The sequence below is a fragment of the Nylanderia fulva genome, unplaced genomic scaffold (assembly GCF_048542155.1).
Source record: "Nylanderia fulva isolate GAGA-0341 unplaced genomic scaffold, ASM4854215v1 Scaffold20, whole genome shotgun sequence".
Classification (NCBI taxonomy): domain Eukaryota; kingdom Metazoa; phylum Arthropoda; class Insecta; order Hymenoptera; family Formicidae; genus Nylanderia; species Nylanderia fulva.
Window position 1 is genome coordinate 286,787 of NW_028190264.1, and position 24,835 is coordinate 311,621.

The following is a 24,835-nucleotide window of genomic DNA, read 5'->3' on the forward strand; positions in this document are numbered from 1 at the left end:
ATACAATATATAAATTATTCTTCTCTTCTATCTTATGAATTTTATATTATTATAGAATTTTTATTTTATATTATTAGAATTTTATATTATGCAATAAATTTACTTGTAAGTTCTTCCTCGCACTTTAAGCTTCCGCGAGAATAATTTAAAACATATAATATAAATTAACGTAATAATATATTGAAAAAAATTCGTTAACTTGACTATAAATTACATTTAATTTAAATACTTTTATATGTTCAATTAACAAAATAATATTTAGTTGAAAGCTTTATTAATCAAAGTTAACACATTTTTCTTTCTCAGTGTAGAATTTATAAAAGTTTAGAAAACTTTCGTATTCGAGCTATGCTATTTTTATTTAAAAAATTATAAAAAACTTTAACAATTTAATTTTAAAAAATTATCAGTTCTCTCATATAGAATCTTACCCCTATTAGCTGTCATGGTGGACGATTTTTTAATTTTGCCTCTAATTTGGACGATATTTATCCACGAAGTGCGATAATACTCTTCCACCGAGAATCGCGAGGCAAAATTTCAAATTAAAACAAAAAAAACGAACAGCAACAAAAATGATACGACAGATTTCACGGATATAAACGCACATGCGGAGAGTTTCCTCTGTCTATTCCCCGATGAAGATCGCGCCGAACTGAAGCGCGCGAAACGAACAAACATTGAAGGGTACATAAACTTGCGGGGGTTTTCTAGAGGCGGTGAGTCACACACGCTGGCTCATGGCCAATGGGAGAATTTGTGGATGCTACTCGTATGCATATACAACCACCGCACCGTGGGTCAAGCCGATGACCCTGAGCAGAGTGAACTCCGATCCCTGAAAGCGTCCTGTGATGACAAACTTGGTGAAAAGACCGCAAATGTCAAAGAGAAAAATTATATAATTTTCCGAATAATTAATAAATAAAATTAATTAATAAATACAAATAAGAAAATTAATTAAATTTATAGAGACATATAAAGACGTGCAATTTTCAATAAATTAGAAAATTATGTCGTTCCCTAAAAGAGTCTCGTGATAACAAAACTTAGAAAAAAGACCGCAAATGTCAAAGAGAAAGATTAATTTTCCGAATAATTAATAAATAAAATTAATTTAATTTATAAAGGTATATAAAGACGTGCAATTTTCAATAAAATAGAAAATTATTTCGCTCCCTGAAAGCGTCTCGTGAGAACAAAACTTGGAAAAAAGACCGCAAATGTCAAAGAGAAAATTTAATTTTCCGAATAATTCATAAATAAAATAAAATAAAATTTAGAGGCATATAAAGACAATTTTCAATGAAATAGAAAATTATTTGGTTTTAACTTCACCTAAACTTTCACTCATTGACGTTTTTAGGAAGAAGAACCAAACTATAGAAGGGACGACTTGGGACAGACTTTAATCGCGAGTGTTCCCTTCTTTTTGTTCTTGAGGACATCTTGAAATTTATTGATCTGCTCCACTTGTTTCTCGTTAGCGCAGGCTTATAAGGAAGAAAATGCAAGGAGGACGAGAACGATTCGCGCTTTAACAATAGACTTCAATCGGAAGTTGGAGTTAATCGTGTTTGAATATCCGATGTGTATATATACAGGATGTATGAGTCATCTGATTTCCCGATTCAGAATCACATTTACACTCCTGTTTCTTATAATATATACATAATAGAAATTGTTTTAAACCGTGAAATAAAAATTGTAATTATTATTCTAAATATATATATATATATATATATATATATATATATGCATATATCGATTGCATAAACCTTGAATTATAAATATAATAATAATAATGAAAAACATGGTTTAAAAAATTTGTCCAAGGATCCAAATAACAATTTAAATAAGATATTTTAAGATATTATTATATATTAAAATTTTTACGTAAATAATAAATATTCATTTATTTTATTTCCAAATTATTAGGATTATAACGAGAAGCTGGGACAAAAAATAGATACCGATTTTTTTCGGTGCATCCCGACGACGCGACGCCTAAGGTTGCAATAAAACCGCATACGAGTGACACATAAGCGTCTCGGCAAAGATACCCATGAGACACGACAAAGCTGTCGTGTATTTTATAACGAAACGCTTACTTATAAATTCATATCACTTATACGCTCCAAAATCACATACTGCATGTTGCAAGTTTATGAAATATGCATTATGCACGAACAATAGTCAATACGCTCCTATTTGACAAATATTGATTTACCGTGCCACGTAATTTCCTATTAAATATGTATGCATATACACACATGGAAACCAGCTGCTATAATAACCAATAAAGGCATTGTATGTTGAATAAACAATTTTTATAATACATATTTTTCAAATATAGCTTCTCTTATATGCATTTTTCACAACATTTTATTCTAATATATGAATATATCATATATTATTTATTTATTTTATATATTCATGTCCATATAAATTTATAAATATTTAAATTAAATTATATAACATTAAATTTATATGTTAAAAATTAAGGGAATGCCGTTGTTCTGTTTTACCGACTTTAAGTTAGATTAGATTCATTTTTTAATGAATATACAAATTGAAAAATCTTCCATAATAAAAGTACTTTATTACTTTTGTATTATTCTTTCATGTCATCTCTATTGGAAGCGCCATATTTTATGCACAAATAAACTGCAGAACTTTTGTATTAAATAAGTATAGTTATGAGCTGATGTAAGAAGCCGATAAAAAACTGAAATTTTTTAATTTTTGTTTTTTTATACGAAATTACAGCGCTCCCCGTTCATTATTATCAGTACTTTAATTGTGAGGAAGGATTTTTCAATCTGTATAGTCAATAAAAAGAAAAGCCCTTGAACTTAAAGTCGGTAAAACAGCCATGGTCAGCATCCCCTTAATATTACATAAATTATAAATTTACATAAATATTTAGTATATTTTTTTAGTATTGGAATATCATTATAACTTGGTATTTTTTTACGATGCAGAAAAGAGGTACATTGTACGTAAAAATGAGCACTTTGAATAACAAGTATTATTTCGAGATGGGAAAATGTGCAGACTCTCCTTCTCGAGCTTATTTGACGAATCTGACAAACCGGCGCGGCGGTTTTGCAAGCTAGAGAACCCCGGCTCTGAAAGACACGCAGGTTTGCGAAGAGACGAAGACCGCATCCTCGTTTTATTTAATGCACGTCGGCGGGAAGTGAGGATTACTCATACACTGGCCGTAAGCCAATTCTACACGAGACGCGACTCATTAAGCCACAACCAATATATCTCGTTCAAGCGCCGCTCGTTGTAACCCACGATACGGCATGATAAGACTTGTCCTTCCTTTTTCGCAGTAATTTTACTATATATTTCTGGACACTAATGTTTATTTCAAAGGATGCGATTCTTCGAAGTCTCCATTCTTCTCGGAACAATTAATCTCGAAAATATAGGACACGCGAGTTTATAAATAAACGCGACAATTATTTTCGCGCACATCTGCATCATTGAAATTAAAAAATGCGATCAATAATTAAAATCATATCAATTTTAACTCTTAACGCTGATTAATTTCGATTGACAGGAAAATGTATACGCGTTACGTCAAGCCTCGTGTTTTTGTTGTCATAAACAGGGGGATTATTTTCGCGTAATTACGTTACATGTAATTAGCATGGAAATTTAGCTTCAACGAAATTGTATTGGTTGTGTGTTGCTAGTATCATTTCAATCAGTTTAATTTTCGTGAAACCAGATCTCGTCGTAATTAAAATAATTTTAATCCATATATGAAGAGAATTTTCTCTCAGAATTTACCCTGAAAATCATAATAATTGTAGGACAATATCGTATTGGAAGAGTTTTATAAGAGTTTCTCCCTGATTAATATTTATATCACAATAAAAAAATACATTGAAAAAAAATTATTAAATGAATACATATTTTATTTCAATATTGCCTTATAAATCATTTATTTGAAACAAATAAATATTTATCTATTTTGAAAAAGATTCTTTTATATCAAATAAATATTCTTTCACGTCTAATCAATATTATTAATTTCATATAAATGATTTATAAAGGCAGTATTGAAAAATATTTATTTGAATTAAATAAAATTTTGTTCAGTATATATTAATATCACAATAAAGAAATAAAATATGTTCTCTACATATTCATATGTATTTTTTATTACATGGTAAATATTAATTAGAGAAATTCTTATAAAATTCTTCCAATGTTATCCCATAATTACCATGATTTTTTCTAGTAATCTTTACTACGTACATATTAATATGTATTTTTATTGTGATAAAAATATTAATCCGAGGAACTCTTATAAAATTCCTCCAGTACACTAAAAAAAAAAAATTTGTTAACTTGAACTAAACCTTTCAACTAAATTACTATTTTGCTACTTGAACATACATTAGTATTTAAGTCAAATATACGTTTTGTTAGATTTAATATGTTACATTTAATTTAAATATTTTATATGTTCAATTAACGAAATAATATTTAAATCAAGATTGAGAAAATAATATTTAGTTGAAAGGTTCAGTCAAGTTAACACATTTTTTTCAGTGTACCATATTGTTCCACGATTATGACTTTTCAGGGTTTACATAATTGTAAGAAGAAATTCATTGTGTGTCGGCCTTGTTCTCGAAGAAGCAAGAAAATCTGGGACTTCCTCATTTCGTCGAAATTGCACTGTTCCCGAATAAACACTCTAGGAGTGATTCTGCATTTTTGCGCGGAAATGAGAGCCGTGAAAATTGAAATCCCGCGACAGCGTATCATCAATTACCTTTCATCGATGTCACCTGCTACGAGCCATAGTTCCTCGCATACGAGGAACAAGAACCGGGTACGACGACCTCGACCTTCGACGGACGGTGGTGGACGATGACGAAGGATCCGGGGCGGTTTCCGAGGGTGTCCGAGGGTGTCGATCGCGAGACGACGATACGATGCGGATGCGACGTCACGTCGCGGATGCACGTGGTTTCGCGAGTGTCAATTTCGAGGTCATAACAAAACGACGACCTCGCCGGCCGGGCGTCCGGCCATCTTGCCACTCTCCTATCAGTCTATCTTGCTCTATCTCCATCTCTCTCGCCTTCTCTTTTTACCCCTCCAACCCCATCCACCCTCTTTCTCTTTCCCTTTCGCGCTTTCACCCTTTCTCTCTTTGAAATACCGACGGATACCGACGGACACCGACGCGTCTCAAAGTTAATCGATACCTTCGCCCTTTCCGAGGAGATACCGGTAACAAAGCTGCCCGTTTTTATGGGGAATTTTAAGGGGATCTTAAACGTCTTCGAGAAGTCTGTGATTTCAGTCCTGTTTTATCGACAAAATGTGAGGTTAGATAAATTATAAATCTATTTTTTGGCTATACGGATTGTTTTTTACCTGAAATTAGAACGCTTCGCTCTTTGTTCATTTTAATACTTTAATTTGTACAGGAAAAAGATTGATCAATCTTGTACAAATTAAAGTATTAATGTTAACAAATGTGGAAGCGCTCTAATTTCAGGTAAAAATTCGTATAACCATCCAATAAATAGATTTATAGTTAGATCTAACTTCACATTTTGTCGATAAAACAGGACTGAAACCAAAGACTTCTCAAGAACGTTTAGAATCCCTTTAAGAGAATGCTGATCATGACTGTTTTACCGACTTTGAGTTCAAGGGCTTTTCTTTTTATTGGCTATACAGATTAAAAAATCCTTCTCCACAATTAAAATACTGATAATAATGAACGGGAAGCGTTGTAATAATTTCATATAAAAGAAAAAGCAATAAAAGTTAAAAAAATTACAGGTTTTTTATCGGCCTCTTGTGTGTGCATCAGCTCATAACAATACTTACTTAATACAAAAGTTCTGCAGTTTATTTGTGCACAAAATATGGCGCTTCCAATAGCGATGACATGAAAGAATAATACAGAAGTAATAAAGTACTTTCATTGTGAAGAATTTTTCAATCCGTATATTCAATAAAAAGTGAACCTAACCTAACAAAACAGGAGGAGAAGGTCAATTTTATTGGGTTGCTGTGTAGCTTCCGGTCTGTTTGCCAATTAAAGTTAGCGGCGACATTTTACGACGATGCTCAGCTTCGAGAATTAATTTTCCTCGATCGAAATGTAATCACTATCGTGTAATTTTAAAATATATCATTTTTAAAACACGTATCAAATATATAATTTTATTCAAAAACAGTTTTAATTTTTCTTTCGTTATATTTAAAATTTTTTTGTGCTTTATTTCGCACGATAAAATTTAATAGACCATAAATCATCTCTGGGATTTGTGCTCCTTAATTACTAATATTGTAATTATTAATTAGAGAGTAGATACTTTAAATTTTTTAATTCCAAGCACATAAAAAAAATTTGATATTAAAAAGTAATACTTGGGTAAAATTGAATAAAGATAAATGTATGTCATAATAAAAATAAAAAAGCAGAAAAAAGTAATTTCGAAATTTATGATTATAATGCATATTTGTTATCTATATAAACTTTGTTATCTATATAAATTTGTTATCTATATAAATTAAATAGATTTAAAATAAATTGTGACAAGGCGTAATAATATTCAAAAAGTTAAAAGCATTGTGAAATACGGACAATAAGAGTGATTCAAAAGAAACAATGCCAATTATTATTATTAATAATAATAAAATAGCCCGTTGATAATGCAATAGAAAAGAGAATGAATAATTTAAATCAATTAAAAAATGTGAGATGAAATATGTACCTACATACAATGTTTTAAAAAGATTAATTTTAAATCATATAATATATGTATGTATATCAAATTTTTTCGTACATTTAATTGTTCTCCATTATTATTAGTATTTATGAATTAAAATAATCAAAAATGAATAAAAATATTATAGTACTTGATTTTCAATACTGATATCAATATGATAGATTTTACTTATGTTTTTTCATACACATGACACATTATTTGAAGATATTTTTTTTATTTTTTTAATCTCTCTTAGTATTTAAATAAAGTCTCAAAAATTTTACAAGTGTTTCTACAGCTTTTTAGCTATAATAGGATTTTTAAAATAATATATGTGAATCATTGATATATATTTTCTATGATAAAACTATGCTGAATATAAAAGAAAAATGATTATTATCGTTTTTGTGTGCTTATTTTAATTATTTCTAATTATTTTAATCTCTGATTATTCTACGAGATAATGCATAGTTTTTTTTTTTAGAATTTGACAGTTCATTTTCACATCATTATGATGACGGACATATATCGTCAGAAGGTTTAAAAAAATTGAGCAACTCGCCGTTGCCCAAGGCTGATAAATCTGAATTTGTAGGGTGCACATAGGGGTTATTTTGGTGGCTTTCCGTCGGTAAAGCTAGATGATACGAGGGTAAGAAACGTACGGGGTCGCAGAAACAGATCGACTTGTCGTCGGTAAAAGAACACCGTGCCTGTATACGGTATAGAACAGGGGTAAACAACCCCTAAGTAAAGAACACCGGGTAACATGGAATTTATGCAGGATCTGTCACGTATAATGAACTTCACTTAAATGAAGTGAAGATTAGCTTGCCCGAGGAAAGGATATATAGCAAAGGGTGTATACTTCCCTATAGTTCATTAATTTTTAATATAGAATTTAAATGAGAAATAGAAAAAAATCCAGATGCTAAATTCAAAGTAAATTTTGAATTTATATTATTCCCACAGACTTCTATATATAATATAGAATATATATATATATATATATAATATTATAGATAATATATATATAATATTATATATAAATATATAATAAATAAATAAATAATTTTATATACAATAAATAAATAAATATATATATATATATATATATTTATTTATTATATAAATTCTATATATAATATAGATTATTATATGTGGAAGTCTGTGATTATTCATTTAACGCGTCAATATTATATTTTATTTTCAATTTATTGAGACTTATCGGTGCAATTTTTGCTTACCTTGTCTTCAGCTTCATCTGCTCTGCCCTCTGCTTCAAGAACCCGTTGTTCGAGCTCGGAGAGCTGAAACAAAAAAAAAAGATATCATGTTAGTGATTTCTCTTTTTAGACATGGATCTTTGTCTTCTTAATAATATTTCTAATTTCGATAACAGAGTTTATCGGACAATAAAAATATGGTAAAATTATTCGCATGTCTCTTCACGCTTCTAACGTTATCGAGGACAACTGACAATCGATCTTCGACGTGAATTGATAATGTTCTTGAAGTAGATAGTCCCGAGGTTCAAGGAAGTTCGACAGACGTAGCCGAACAAGTCATAAGTAGTTCGATATTCTCTAATTTCGCGAGGGAAAGTTTCATCAAACTTGGTAAGTCCATGGACGAAACTCTACGACAGTTTAATAGATATGATGGAACGGACTCGAAGACCAACTGAGATCCAGTTGAGATTGATAGCAAGTATACCAACATGACAATTCTCGAAAATTAAAAATCTCATCTAAAACGTACAATCTGGCGTTTTCTTTTCAATTTTAATTTTTTGATTAATAAATTTCCCGATTAGAAATTTTATTATTTAATTTAATTTGGTTTATAATTTATGCACGGAGAAACTTTCCTCTTATAATTTACCCTGAAAATCATGGTAATCAATAATGGAACGATATAATTGGAAGAATTTTGTAAGTTTCTCTGATTAATATTTACCACAATAAAAAATATTAATATGTACATAGTAAAATTAATCGAATATATTTTATATCTTATTGTGGTAGATATTAATATTTTTATAAGTAAAGAATTTTATAACAGTTTCTCTGATTAATATTTATTACAATAAAAAGTATTAATAATAACGTATATAGTAAAATTAATCGAACATATTTGATATCTTATTGTGGTAGATATTAATATTTTTATAAGAGAAAAATTTTGTAAATTTATCTAATTAATTTTTATTACAATAAAAAACATAAAAGAATATGCATATAGTAAAATTAATAAAACATGTAGTATATCTTATTGCAATAGATATTAATATTTTTATAAGAGAAGAATTTTATAAGAGTTTCTCTGATTAATATTTACCACAATAAAAAATATTAATATGTACATAGAAAAATTAATCGAATATATTTATCTTGTTATAGAAGATATTAATATTTTTATAAGAAAAAAAATTTCTAAATTTATCTAATTAATTTTTATTACTATAAAAAACATTAAAGAATATGCATATAGTAAAATTAATCAAACATATAGTACATCTTATTGCAGTAGATATTATTATTTTTATAAGAGAAGAATTTTGTAAGAGTTTCTCTGATTAATATTTACCACAATAAAACTATTAATATGTACATAGTAAAATTAATCAAACATATTTTATATCTTATTGTGATAGATATTAATATTTTTATAAGCAAATAATTTTATAAGAATTTCTGATTAATATTTACTACAATAAAAAATATTCATAATAACGTACATAGTATAATTAATCGAACATATTTTATATCTTATTATGGTAGATATTAATATTTTTTATTGCGATAAAGATTTAATTAGAGAAACTTATAAAATTGTTCCAATAATACTATACTGTCCCACGATTACCATGATTTTCAGAGTAAATTTTAAGAGTAAATTCTCTCCGACAAAGCTTGTCGATGCTTATATAAAGAATGGATTTTTTTTCATATTCTTAGGCGGATGCTGAAGCGCTAATTATCACGTTATTAGGGAGAATTGAGCCCTCTAACACGTTTCGTACAATTTTTTGCACACTTTCCCGTCTCAGATACAATCTTCCCTGCTTTTTACGCGATATTTCGTCGGTGAAGCGGCGTGCAATCATCAACTCGATTCCGGCGCAATAATAAGAGCGCAGCCAGCGAATATAAAGAATTCGTGTTTCTTCCCGCTCGGGCGAATAAACCGTGTAGCGCGATCTCGTCTTTTTCGAGGAAGATGGATCGAGAGCAGAGGAGGCGCAAGTCGCGAGGAGGCAGGATCTCATCAAGGAGGGCGCAGTTAGCAGCATCTGGCGTCGGAGAGAAAAGAAAAAGGCAAAGGGCCGCGCGAGAGATGAAAGGGTGAACGTCAGAGTGGAAGAGAGAAAGATGAGAAACCTAGAAACGTTCCTCTTGCTGATATGCGGAGGAAGAGAAAACGCGCGCAGTTTCTCGGCACGTTACTCTCACGACGTGTCGCACTGATGCCAGAAAGGGAAATCTGCGACGCCGAAGGGTGGACGCGACTGGTGCCACATTAGGGAGGAATGCGCCGCGTCTCTGGGATCTCTCAAACTGTCGTCAGTGCGTAAATTTCGCTTTTTGCCACCGCCGAGATGACACCAGGAAGGTGTCCACCGGATCCAATCCACCAAATTTCAGACGGCATGTGCGGTCTATGTAGGTACACACGTGTGTATCTGATGGATTCTATATGGATTTTACGTATCGTGCATTCCCTCTGCAATAGTTGAAAAAAAAAAAAATAATCCATTAATGTTTTATTACTCTTGAAACCTTTATTTCATTTATTTCAGAGTAATTTTACTCTACATTATCTTTTAATTTTCTCATTAGTTAATTACAATTTTTTGCAATTTTTTAACCAATATATAATTTAATATAGTAATATAGTAAGAAATAAAATTTAATAATTTAATATAATTCAGGGTATCCAGCGGTCAGGGAAATCTGGAAAACCGGGTATATATTGTCAGAAATTTTATAAATCTGGAATTGGCAGGGAAAAAGTCCGAAAATTTTACTATTTATCTGGAATTTTTCACATTATTTTACATCTGTCTCAATAATTTGAAATTTTCCATTAAATAAATATAACTTTCTTTTCCTTGACTCCTTGATTTATCATATATAGATATATGCAAATTATATATTTGAAAAAAATAAAAGTCAGGGAAAAAATTAATTTATTTAATTGGTCTTGGAAAATCTGAAAAAGTCAGGGAATTTTTTTCATTGAGTCTACTGGACACCCTGTAATTATAAATGATAAATTAATTGTACAATATAATAAAATTGACAATAACTACAATTTTTTTTCGCGTTGAAATGTTAAATGTAGCAATTTATTTCCTCGCAATTCTTCATATCGTTTTTCGTTCTGAGAATCTATATATAAAAAAAAATTATATTATAATAAAAATAATTGCACTTAGCTCTTAAAAATACTCCCGGGAAAAACCTGGAATTCTCAAGGAATTCTTTTGTCTTGAAAAATTCTGGAATACTCATGGAATTTATTTTGTCCCTTTGATTTTATTTTTTTATGTACGTGAATTTTTTATTAATTGAGAAGATCCAAAAAACGGCCGAGACATTAAAAAAAATAAGTATAATTAAATTTAAAAATAATTATCAATCTGTGCTCGACTATTACACTAATTTTTTTTCACACCTGAATTTCTATTTACCATATATACATATATCAAAATCTTTTCCAAATTCATTATTTTAATTTTAAAAAATTCATATAATAAATGTCCAGTGAGTTTCATCTTATTCAGAAGAAAAATCTATTTGTTTTGCAAAAAAAAAAAAAAAAGAGACTGCATTAACCGCACAAAGAGGAAATGCCCGCAAAGTTCTGACCAAAAGAGGGTTCCCTCGAAAAAGGGTAGAAAGGAAACGGTTGCGGGCTTTTTGAGTACTTTTATTTCTCCGTGTGGGGTTTCTCATAATTTGTCGGAGGTCCGCGCATAAAGCACGAAGGGTGAAAGTCGCGAGACGATAACACACACCCTTTCACGTGTCGGCCCTTTGACTCTGAAGACTCTGAAAAGGGAGGAGAGACGTCGTCGAGCGAGGATTGGCTCGTTAATGTTATCGGTGGCTCGCGTGACGCGAAACATAGAGGCTGGGATACTTTCTTGAATTTCTCGTTCGCTTTGCGAGCAGGAAAATTTATAGCCGGTTCCCGAATGCTGTCGCGTGCGACGGAGGGAATCACGAAAAAATATATCAGAGGAGAAAAAAGAGGGATGGGCGAGAGAAAGAAACGGCAATCCGGGTAGTTTCTTTTTCCAAGAGGTTGGAAGAAAAACACAAACGCGGAAATTACTTCCGGTTTCGCGTGATTCACGGAGTCGCGTCTTCTTTCTCGACACGCTGCCGGGCTTTCTTTCCTCTTTCGTTATTAAATACGATCGCGAGCAATTTTGCCGAGGTATACGAAAGCCTAAGCTTCGAATCCGGAAATTACCTTTGCGATCGCTTGATAATCGCTTTCTCATTTTTTTTTACATATAGATTCTTGAAAAGAGAAACAATATGAAAAATTGCGTGGAATAAATTGGTGCACAGTAAAAAATTTTGCGTTTTCTTTCTTGTTAAAAACGATCCCTGTTAAAATTTTGTGTTAAATATTTAATATATTACTATTCTGTTAATTGATTATTAAAACAACTGACAAAAAATGTAAAAATAACACAATGTGCATCTATTTTTAATTTTACACAATAAATATGTTCTGCTATTAGTGACAAAAGATATCTGTTAAAATTTACAGAAACAAATGTTGATTTTCTATTTTATATAATGTAAGTGGGGATGATAAAATCTAAAATTAACATATTTTTATATAAAAATAAATTTATTTTAAATTATTTAAAGTTTTTCATATTATATTAAATTAACACAGCAATTTCTGTGGATCATTTGGGACGTGTGATATCTGTTAAATTTAACAGAAATTTTTCATCAACTGTGTATATTTAACATTCCAACACGAAAACATGTTAATTATTTTCAATCTTATTATATAATTATTTGTCATTTATAATTATATTAAATTATTAAATTCTAATTTTATTATAACTCTTTTTCATATATAGATTCTCGGAAAGAGAAACAATATGAAGAATTGCGAGGAATAAATTGCTATATTTAACATTCCAACACGAAAAAAAATTGTAGTTATTGTAAATCCAATTTCATTATATTGTATAATTAATTTATCATTTATAATTACATGCAGGGTGTCCAGCATAGACTCAATGAAAAAAATTCCCTGACTTTTTCAGATTTTCCAAGACCAAAAATTAATTTTTTCCCTGACTTTTATTTTTTTCAAATATATAATTTGCATATATCTATATATGATAAATCAAAGAGTCAAGGAAAAGTTATATTTATTTAATAGAAAATTTCAAATTATTGAGACAGATGTAAAATAATGTAAAAAAATCCAGATAAATAGTAAAATTTTCCGGCTTTTTCCCTGCCAATTCCAGATTTATAAAATTTCTGACAATATATACCCGGTTTTCCAGATTTCCCTGACTGCTGGACGTCCTGAATTATATTAAATTATTAAATTTTATTTCTTACTATATTACTATATTATATATTGCTTAAAAAATTGCGAAAAATTGTAATTAACTAATAAGAAAACTAAAAGATAATGTAGAGTAAAATTACTCTGAAATAAATGAAATGAAGGTTTCAAGAGTAATAAAACGTTAATGGATTATTAGAGTCGCATTTGCATCATAATCAGCGAAAATGTCGTTTAGACAAATGAACAGGATCGATCATTAAGCCTTTTCTGCAACGATCCAATTCATCCTCCCGTTACGGAAAGATCGCGCCGTATCGAACAAGTCGACTTGCTTTCGACATGATGGAAGAGTAATGGCCGTAATGGAATTAGCTCGACGAGGACGAGGATCGTTAGCACCTCTTCCACGCCGACCGAATGCACGACCCTTATTTATAACGAAATCCCAGGGTCGAAAAGCCGGATCTCGCTCTCCCGTGCCTTGTATATTAAACTATGTCAACCCCGAGAAAAGGGGTACGAAACCGTACGGACGAGGGTCACGAACGAAGGAGAAGAGCTACGTCGATACGCGGCAAAACCGAGATTCGCCGTATATTCTTCGTTAGCATTATTAATAGACAACTAAATTGTCATAATGTCGTGCTAATAATAATCTCTCTCTCGCTCTTCATTCCATAATTTTCTATATTAGAATTTGCTCTGAAAATCATGTCCCATATATGGTATTGGAAGAATTTTGTAAGTTTCTCTGATTAATTAATTATTTTTACTGCAATAAAAAATATTAATATCTATATCACAATAAGATATAAAATATATTTTATAGAGTAGATATATTAATATTTTTTATTGTGGTAAATATTTTTCAGAGAAACTTAAGATTCTTCTTATACCATATTTTCTCATAATTATCATATGATTTTCAGGATAGATTCTAAAAGAGAAAATTTTCTCTGTGTATAATCACCACCGAAAATGTAATTAAAAAAATAAAAGATAATGTTATTATTTTACAGTGTAAAGAGAGTAGAATTTTTGTTCCTCTGTAAAAGTATATGCTTATAAAATTAAAAAAATTGCATCAAAATTTAGCTAATTTATTTTTTAAATTTAAGTCTAAATTTCAATCTATTTTTTAAGTCAAAATATATAATAAATAGTCCAAAATTATTTATTAAATATATTTAAAATATTTAATAAACAGTCATAGAAATTGGAAGAATTATGAAGTAATAAATAGTTGAAATATATTTGTAAAGAAAAATATCAAAAATACAATATTATATATATATATACCTTTACTGTATAAAGGGGTTCTACAAAGAGCAAATTTTCCGGAACTGGCGGTTTCTCGAGCGTAACAATCTAATGTCAGCAAACGAGTTCGTGTTCTCCATTCGTGAAATACTCCCGAAATGTTGAAAAGGAGAGGCGAGATATCCCATTTGACGGTTTCGGCTAAACTAATTCTCGTATCTCTTTATTATCGCGGTCGTAACGTCGCCGGTGCCCGTCATCGTCACGTAACCCTGTCTAGGACGTTAGCACGATCGCCGTTATCGTTATTGCACCCGCCGGTGCATCTCGCTTCGAGAGCAACGCCTACGTGCCCAATTCCCAGTGCAATCCGTGTAACTGCGACATTTATTCGCGGGACGACTGATAGAAGTGTCGACTTGTACACAGGGTGGGCGCGTCCTCGCCTGAATCATCGTTAGGAAGAAAGTGCTGTGTTTTCTAGCCTGTTTACACGACGCGATTTTTGTTACCTCTATATCGCAATGATATCGGCTTAACTCGGTTTAGCAGACTGAGAAGAGTTTATTTACCTCTTTGTTTTACCGTTTGAATAGGATATTATTTTTTTTAATGTGTTACATGGTCTTAACACCGTTTTAACAACATGTTGTTTTACTGTTCGAATAGGGTATTATTTTTTTCAATGTGTTACATGGTTTTAACATCGTGTTAACACCGTTTTAACACCATGTTGTTTCACTGTTCGAACAGGGTATTATTTTTTTTAATGTGTTACATGGTCTTAACACCGTTTTAACACCATGTTGTTTTACTGTTCGGACAGGGTATTATTTTTTTCAATGTGTTACATGATTTTAACATCGTGTTAACACCGTTTTAACACCATGTTGTTTCACTGTTCGAACAGGGTATTATTTTTTTTAATGTGTTACATGGTCTTAACACCGTTTTAACACCATGTTGTTTTACTGTTCGGACAGGGTATTATTTTTTTCAATGTGTTACATGGTTTTAACATCGTGTTAACACCGTTTTAACACCATGTTGTTTCACTGTTCGAACAGGGTATTATTTTTTTTAATGTGTTACATGGTCTTAACACCGTTTTAACACCATGTTGTTTTACTGTTTGGACAGGGTATTATTTTTTTCAATATGTTACATGATTTTAACATCGTGTTAACACCGTTTTAACACCATGTTGTTTCACTGTTCGAACAGGGTATTATTTTTTCAATGTGTTACATGGCTTTAACACCGTGTTAACACCATTTTAACACTGGTTTTAAAATCGGTCTAACATTTTCGAAGCGCGAAACTTTTATATAGGTTTAATGATATTTAAACAGGCGGTTTACAAGTTAGAAAGTACACGATAGTAAAAAGCTCGGAAACCACCAACTCGGTGGAGACGCGAATGGTTCGAAACTTGTTTTGATGTGTACTGTAACGGACGTCTAAATCGTACCAACGTATCGTCCAACGACCGCTTTCTCTCGCGATTGATGACGAAAGAAGAAAGAAAGGAGTTTGGGGGATCGAGAGGGAATAAACGAGAAGCGTCCTGACAAAACGGCGCAAAACGATCAGAAAGAACGACCAGGGTCGGATTTTTTGTTTTGTGTGCACCGTGGGGGACATATAGTGATTTACGAAATTTTTTGGGAGTATTTTTATAAAGTAACGAGAAGCTAAGGACTACATGGAGAGAATTTTCTCTTAGAATTCACCCTGAAAATCATGATAATCGTAGGACAATATGATATTACAATTATGTAAGAGTTTCTCTGTGATTAATATTTACCACAATAAAAAATATTAATATGCATATATTAAAATTAATCGAACATATTTTTTATATCTCATTGTGGTAGATATTCATATTTTTTATTGTTCTCTTCTATTAATATTTATATTGTCCTATGATTACGATATGATTTTCAGGTAAATTCTAAGAGAAAATTCTCTCTATGCAGGGAAAAAAATAATTAAATATCGATATAATTCAAATTATTTTTACTACATTTAATTTTCGGAATTCAAAAAAAAAAAAGAGAAAATATTTTTTTTAAATAAAAAAAATCGTATGAAACAAAAATGCAACAAAATGTCAAAATCATATTTGTTTTTTTGTGTATAAGTTTTATATAATTTTTTTCGTAAAAAATACATAAATATGTGTAAAATATATAACATATACAAATATACAGGATTTGTCAAAAGCGTGGAAAATCCCTAAATAATTTTTGTAACAATGAAATTTTAATTTGATATTTTCCAAATTTTTGACGAACCCTGTATAATAAATATATGAATATAAAAAAATATAAAAGTTTATCCTTGTGACAGAGCATATTTGTTCCTGCAATGTTAAATAATAAAAGAGAAGCTACATTCAATAATTTTTCTTTCATAATCAGAATTATGTCCCCCATATCTGTCATTGTATATTTTACATTTTGGAATCGAAGAGTGCCGAAAATCCGACCCTGAATGTGGTAGCGACAAGCTACACACACGGGAACAGGGTTACAGGGAAACGGAGGCGCGCGTTCGAGAAATCGCTTAGGGCCGAAGCGATGGCCCCGGCACGAGATAAAGAAAGAAGCTAGTGCCTTGTAAAGCTCGTAACCCAGATGCGTCCCGTGTGTTTTATTGCCCTTTTACGCTCCATGGTCCGTAGGGCGGTCGTTTCTCGTGAGCGCGCGCACACACACACATAGGATGAAATCTTGCACGGAAGCGCGAGATCGTCGACCGTCGACGTTTTAGCTGTACATCACCGGCGAGAAGTGCGGAAAAGTTCGCGCCGAGAGGTGCAGAAACTTTCGACAATCGCCACATCGAGAGACGAGAAAGTCGTCTCTTCTCGCCCGACCTAGTAGATAGTATTTAAGTATTCATCCATTCGCTTAATAATATATAATAGCTCCTGACACACAGCGGTCTATCTATATAGCGAGTATGTATTTTTATATATAATAAAAATTTCTTTCAGGTACACTGAGAGAATTTTCTCTTGGAATTTTACCCTGAAAATCATGGCAATCGTGCGACAATATATGGCATTGAAAGAATCTTATAAGAGTTTCTCTGATTAATATTTACCATAAAAAAATATTAATATGTACATAGTAAAATTTACTATAGCAAATATATTAATATGCACATAGTAAAATTCACTATAGTAAATACTAGTAAATAGTAAAAATAGTATATAGTAAATACTATAGTAAATAGTAAAAATATTAATATGTACATAGTAAAATTAACTATAGTAAATACTATAGTAAATAGTAAAAATGTTAATATGTACATAGTGAAATTTACTATAGTAAATTTTATAAAAGTTTCATAAATTTACTATAGTAAACTTTACTAATGTACATATTAATACTTTTACTATAGTAATCGTGCGACAATATGGTATTGGAAGAATCTTATAAGAGTTTCTCTGATTAATATTTATCACCAAAAAAATATTAATATGTACATAGTAATTTTTACTATGTACATATAGTAAATTTTACTATGTACATATTAATATTTTTTTGTGGTAAATATTAATTAGAGAAACTGTAAGATTCTTCCAATACCATATTGTCGCACGATTGTCATGATTTTCAGGGTAAATTTTAAGAGAAAATACTCTCCGTATATTCTTTATATTATCCATACACGGAGATAATTTTCTCTTATAGAATTTACCCTAAAAATTAATCGAACCTATTTTATTGTGGTAAATAATATTTAATTAATATTTTTATTGTGGCAAATATTAACCGAAGAAATATTTTGATAAAATTCTTCCAATACCACATTGTTCTACGATTACCATGATTTTACATTCTAAGAGAAAATTCTCTCTGTGTTCTGATTAATAATCCATTTTATGCACTAAAAGCTATCTCAAATAATAATAACAATAATAGTATATATTATGATTTTGTGATAGCTTTTAATGCATAAAATGGATTATTAATTACCATTATGCGTAATAATAATATATGTATAATAGCCTGCGATACACAATAGTGTATCTGGCGGGTACCAAGTATATTTCAATATATTGAAAATAAAGTATTCTTGCAATTAGCCATAATACTACAATAATTGTTTATTTTATGTACGAAAAGCTAAATTAAAAATAATAAAAATAAAAAAATTATTACGCCTCTCTTCGTCAGTTTTCCGAAGAATAATGTTTAATATATATGTAAGCAATTTCTTTTAGTGTAATAAAGATAAACAATATATAATTTATTTCCTTATCTCTCATGACAAAACATTTTTTAGAGCGATCAATTATAAAGATATATTCAACACTTTTTTATGTTCTCTTAGTCTCCCGTGCACTGTAAAAAAATATGTAAAATTACATATATGTATAAGTGAAATTACACGATAGTAAAAATGTATCCATTTCCATTATTTGTGCAATTTTACACCTATATTATTTTTGTAATTTTACGTATTTTTATGTATAATATATTACATATATTACACGTATAATAACATATATTACATATATTACATATGTATAATATATCACATATATTACATGTATAATATATTACATATATTACACGTATAATATATTACATATATTACATGTAAATATATTACGTATATATTACATGTATAATATATTACATATATTACATGTATAATATATTACATATATTGTTTTACAGCGTGTGTATCGCGAGAACTCCACCCCGTCGACTCGCCATTCCTTTATGAGTGCGTTTGACGGCGAGGATTAATATTTTTTCGGCCAGCTGCGGTAGGCGGTAAGAGGGTCGATAATATGCATCTCCTTGCCGCAAGCGGAAAGCGGCTTAGAAAGCAGGAACCGCAACCGAAAAAGCTCTTTCTGCAAAGAGCTTTTCTTCTCTCCCTCCGATTGTTCCCGCGTCCAGAAACTCCGCGAATGTCTGTTCGAGGATAAAACTGAGGGTGCTTTTGTATATTTTCTCGCTTAGCCATCGATATGCGAGCTTTCTTTTCTCGCTAGAAAAAATCCAATTCACGCCCGGCTGCATGTTATGAATCGAAAAAACCACAAAGATCACGCACCGAGATCTCCGAGAAGAATACGAAAATCCCTTTATTTTCCCGTAACTGAATCGCGAGAGTGCTCGACAACAATAGGTTGAAGAAGAAGAAAAGAATTTATTTTGTCACGAGATGTATAAAATTGTAAATATTTAAGCTTGATTCAAGCTTAAATATTTAAGCTTCAAATGTATTGTTTAAGCTCACTTTGCATCATTAAAAATGGAGAATTCGCGTTCGAATCTGCAGTTAAATAAATCATAAGCAGGGTAAGTTAATGATTTTTTTAAACTAAGTTACGTTAAAGTTAGTTGCTTATAAAATTAATTTAGTTAAGTTAAAAGTTCTATATAAACAAAAAATTGTTTGTTAATTCTTTTAAAATATATAATAACAAATAACAAGGAAATTTTGATTTTTATATAGAAATATATTTTTGATAACAAATGACAAAAAAACAATAATGGTATTCACAGATAAAAAAATTTAACTTAGGAAAAAAGTTATAATAAGTTTAAAGTCAAAAATAACTAATTAAAGTTAAAAATTAATACATTTTAAATTAACTAAGCTAAGTTAAAAATTATTAACTTTTTAACTTTTAACTAATTAACTACACTGAAAAAAATTTAGTTAATTCTTATACGTTCAAATAAATCATTTATTTAAAACTAATAATATTTATTTGATATGGAAAATATTTATTCGATTATTTAAGAAAATCCTTTTTAAAACAAACAAATATATTTTTGTTTCAAATAAATGATTCATTTGAACGTATTAAACTAAATATTTGTTAATTTAACCCATTTCTTCAGTGTAGTTGTTACCCAATCCTGATCACAAGTATGATATTTAATTAATTCGACCAATGCAATTAATTTGGAGAATTCTCGTTTCGAAAGAGCCGCAACGTAGAAAGCTTCGTAGTATTATTCCCGAATATCCAACCCTTCCCTTCCTATCCGTACCAATCCGCCGAGCGTATCGATTACACTCGTAAAATTAGGATGAGATTAGAATTGAGTTTCGCCCTGCGTGCGGTGTTTGTCGCTCGAGTGTTCTCCCACCGCATCGCCGAAGAAATACTAATTACAGAAGTAATTACAGCGGTGTAACAGCGGTAACGATAAACGGCATTATCCCGTGTGACAAACATAATTGCACGGTACAACGGAAGGACAATTAACTACCCCATTTTTCGCGGAAACCATGTATGGAGCAATAAATTTCTATATAATATATAAATTATATATTTTTTTATTAATTGATTATTATATTATTATTCTTATTATTAACTGAAGCTTAAATAAAATCGAAGATGTATATACGTCATATTATAATTATTATAATAATAATTATTAATTATATTAATATCATTGTAAATTTAAATTATAATATAAATATATTTATATATATATTATATTAATAATAAATAATATTAATATTAAAATTATAATATAAATATGTGTATATATTATATTATTAATTAATAATAAAATAATATATGTATCTCCAATATTATTTAAGCTTCAGATTTCGTTATCGCGCGACGCTTACCAGCGCATCCTGCCTATGCAAATGCATGCTGGATTATGCATTCCGTCCGCGAGTTATAGATACATCCCGCGAGTGGAAAACGCTCGCCCCGTGTTATTATTCCGTAACCCTTCCGCTAGGGCTATATCGCGGATTCATTTTGCATTATAATTCGCGAAAGGTTGCATCGTTGCGGACGCTAGCGGTTTCGTCGGATGATACGCCACGTCGGCTTAAATTCGCGTCTGCTATAGGGGAGCAGAAGAAAGAGATGACTCTATATTTATACACAATACGCCGCAAGAAAGTATGTAATATATAATATATAAAAATAAGTAAAAAGTAAGTGTAAAATTACAAGATAAATAATAAGAAACACAGAGAGAATTTATTCTGGAAATCATAATAATCGTAAGATAATATAATATTGGAAAAATTTTATAAGAGTTATTTTGATTAATATATGTATATGTATATTTATCACAATAGAAATATTAATATCTATCATAATAAGATATAAAATATGTTCGATTAATTTTACTATGTACATATTAATATTTTCTATTTTGGTAAATATTAATCAGAAAAATTCTTATAATATTGTCCTATAATTACCATATAATTTTCAGGGTAAGAGAAAATTCTCGTGTATATATTTTCATTATTTATCGTGCAATTTTATAGTTAATTATTTATGTAATTTTATGTAATATATGTAATATATAAGGAAAGGATGACACTATATATATTTGCGACACATACATAACATCACTGTAAAACAATATGTAATATATTACATAAAAATATGTAAAATTACATAATAAGTGCTTATTATTTATGTAATTTTACATATTTTTTCTTTCATTTTAGCAGTCTTTGCATTTTTCTTTTTCTTTCATTTTAGCAGCTATTAAGCATTTAAAGTGTTCAGCAAATGATTGGTAAACGACAATTTTCCGTCGCATTGTAATTATGATGAGCAAGAAAATGTCAGATAAAAATGTTACGCCATAAAAGTATTAAATCTAGCTTTCTTTTTCCGGTAGCTTTTTGTTTGACATTTATTCGTGACGCTTGTGCATGACAGCGGTATGGACGATACGATATAAACTCAGCTTTATGCTCAAGGTTTACATTTGACATTTGTTTCACGACACTTGTGTGTGACAGCAGAGAGCAGGAATATAAGCGATGAAGAATATCGTTCTCTCAGACATCGCGTTACAATAAGAGAAAATGCTAACAAGGGAGAATTAATGGAAATGTCATAAATGTCAGATAAAACTTATTCCGAGTGACAAACTAAATGAGATTTCTTATTAAAACACATTTAATTCGATCAAGATTCGGCCAGTAATCTCGAAATAGCTTAAATTATATTACTATTGTTTCCAAAAATAAAGACAGACATGTCACGTCTTATTTTCGAAGCAGAACAAACTTATAAAGAATAAAGTGGATCCTAAGTTTCCTTCTTGTTTTATCGACAAAATGTGAGATCAGATAAATTATAAATCCATTTATTGTGTGGCTATACGGATTATTTTTTACCTGAAAATAGAACACTTCGCCTTTTGTTAATATTGATACTTTAATTTGTACAAGATTGATCAATCTTTTTCCTGTACAAATTAAAGTATTAATGTGAACAAAGGGCGAAGCGTTCTAATTTCAGGTAAAAAACAATCCGTATAGTCAATAAATAGATTTATAGTTTATCTAACCTCACATTTTGTCGATAAAACATGACGGAAATCACAGACTTCTCAAGGACGTTCATGATCATCTTAATATAAAATAAAAGAAGATAATTCAGACTCCTATTTTAGAAAAATAAGTTAAATGTATCTTAAATAAGTTAAATGTATTTAGAAAAATGTTAGTAAACAATTCGTTCTTCTGAAGAGGTAAAATGTACTGATTGAAACGCTAGGAAAAAACCGGTTTACTTTACGGTTTTCCACGTTTTTCCAAACGGTTCCGCCTAGGCGGCCATTAAAACGCTACTAGAGAGCTCGTTTTAACCCTATCAGAGGCGCATATATACGGACATCCACACGTGTGGACGCTCGCTAAGTGGCCCATTCAACGATGCCTGACGGAATACATTACGCAGGAAGTTGTAGTTAAAAACTTGCTTCTCTCCTCCAGCCAAGTCTCTTTTATTTGCGATGCCTCGCGTAATTTTGGGGGGAAAATTTAGTCGTGTTTATAGACACAACAAGCAGATGGAGCGATTTTGTAGGGACTTGTATAATGTTTTTTATCTCCGAATTTCTCAAACTCATTACTCCTCCATCAATATTTTAAGGGATTTTTCCCAATATTTCATGTTAAATATTATCTATGGAACGTCTATAATCGGAGTTGCATTTTGTAAAAGTTACATACAAAGAAGTGTAAAGTTTCAAAGGTATGTTGATCTGTCAGAAAAGGATTTGTTCGTATAAAAAGCAAAGAAGATTACTGTTACCTTGCGAAGCATCTCTTCGAGGGATTCCATGTCCAAAGCAGAATTGTTGTTTTCGGTCTGTACGGGTTGCATCATTGACAATTTATCAATCCACTTTAGATGAATAGCTAGTCTCGATGAAAGAGCTGTGGTCGCGAGCACTATTCAAAATCGTTCATTTCGACACAAATACCGTCACCGTCGAAATTTGTCACTTTGTAATTACTGTCACCCTTCGTGAGATTAAACATCATAACCGAAAATGTATACACAGCAATTGTATATAGACGAATAAATATTGGAGAGTACGAGTTTAGATTTTACAAGTCTATAATAAAAGTCATTTCGAAAGTTATTGTTGAGTAAACCAATATTTTTCAAATTGCGAGCCTAGTAATAAATTGCAAAATTAATTCAATTTTATTTAAACCTTCTAATCTGAGATTTTTTTCTAACATATACAGAGAGAATTTTCTCTTAGAATTTATCTCTGAAAATTATGGTTTTAATTATGAAACAATATAATATTAGAAGAATTTTATGAGTTTCTCTGATTAATATTTACCGCACAATAAAAAATATTAATATCTAAATATTAATATGTACATAGTAAAATTAATCAAACATATTTTATATCTTGTTGTGATAGATATTTTTTTATCGTGGCAAATATTAATCAAAGAATCCCTTATAAAATTTTTGTGGTAGATATTAAGATTTTTTTATTGTGGTAAATATTAATCAGAGAAATTCTTAAAATTCTTATTCTCTTATAAAAATATTAATATCTACCACAACAAGATATAAAATATATTCGATTAATTTTACTGTGTACATAAAAGGTATAAAAATTATAAAATTATATATAAAAATATATATACATAAAGATATAAAACATGTTCGATTAATTGTACTATGCAGATAGTAAAATTAATTAAACATATTTTATTGTGGTAGATATTAATATTTTTTATTGTGGTAAATATTAATCAGAGAAATTCTTAAAATTCTTTCAATCCATATATTATCCTACGATTATCATTCAGGATAAATTCTAAGAAAAAATTCTCTCTCTTAAAATTATATTTTTATTTCCTAATATTGAATCCGATAAGCCTATTTTTTGACAAATATTTTATAAAACACATAAAATTTATGATTGATAAAATGGTTATTAAATTCTTATTCTATTGATTTTCGT

The 24,835-nt window shown here is 30.0% G+C and overlaps 1 protein-coding gene across 8 annotated transcripts in view; it reads right to left on the bottom strand.

Annotated features, from left to right (window-relative positions):
* Positions 1 to 24,835, bottom strand: part of LOC114944038 (uncharacterized protein CG43867) — a 101,432-nt gene that overhangs the window by 18,037 nt on the left and 58,560 nt on the right. For 4 of the 8 annotated variants that reach the window (XM_029319747.2, XM_029319751.2, XM_029319754.2 and 1 more), the window contains one exon: positions 8,009 to 8,071. In XM_029319747.2, the coding sequence (XP_029175580.1) occupies positions 8,009 to 8,071 (63 nt within the window). Of the gene's footprint in view, positions 1 to 8,008; positions 8,072 to 23,655; positions 24,025 to 24,835 lie in introns of all 8 variants that reach the window. The other 4 variants (XM_029319757.2, XM_029319755.2, XM_029319758.2 and 1 more) reach the window with 3 other exon arrangements.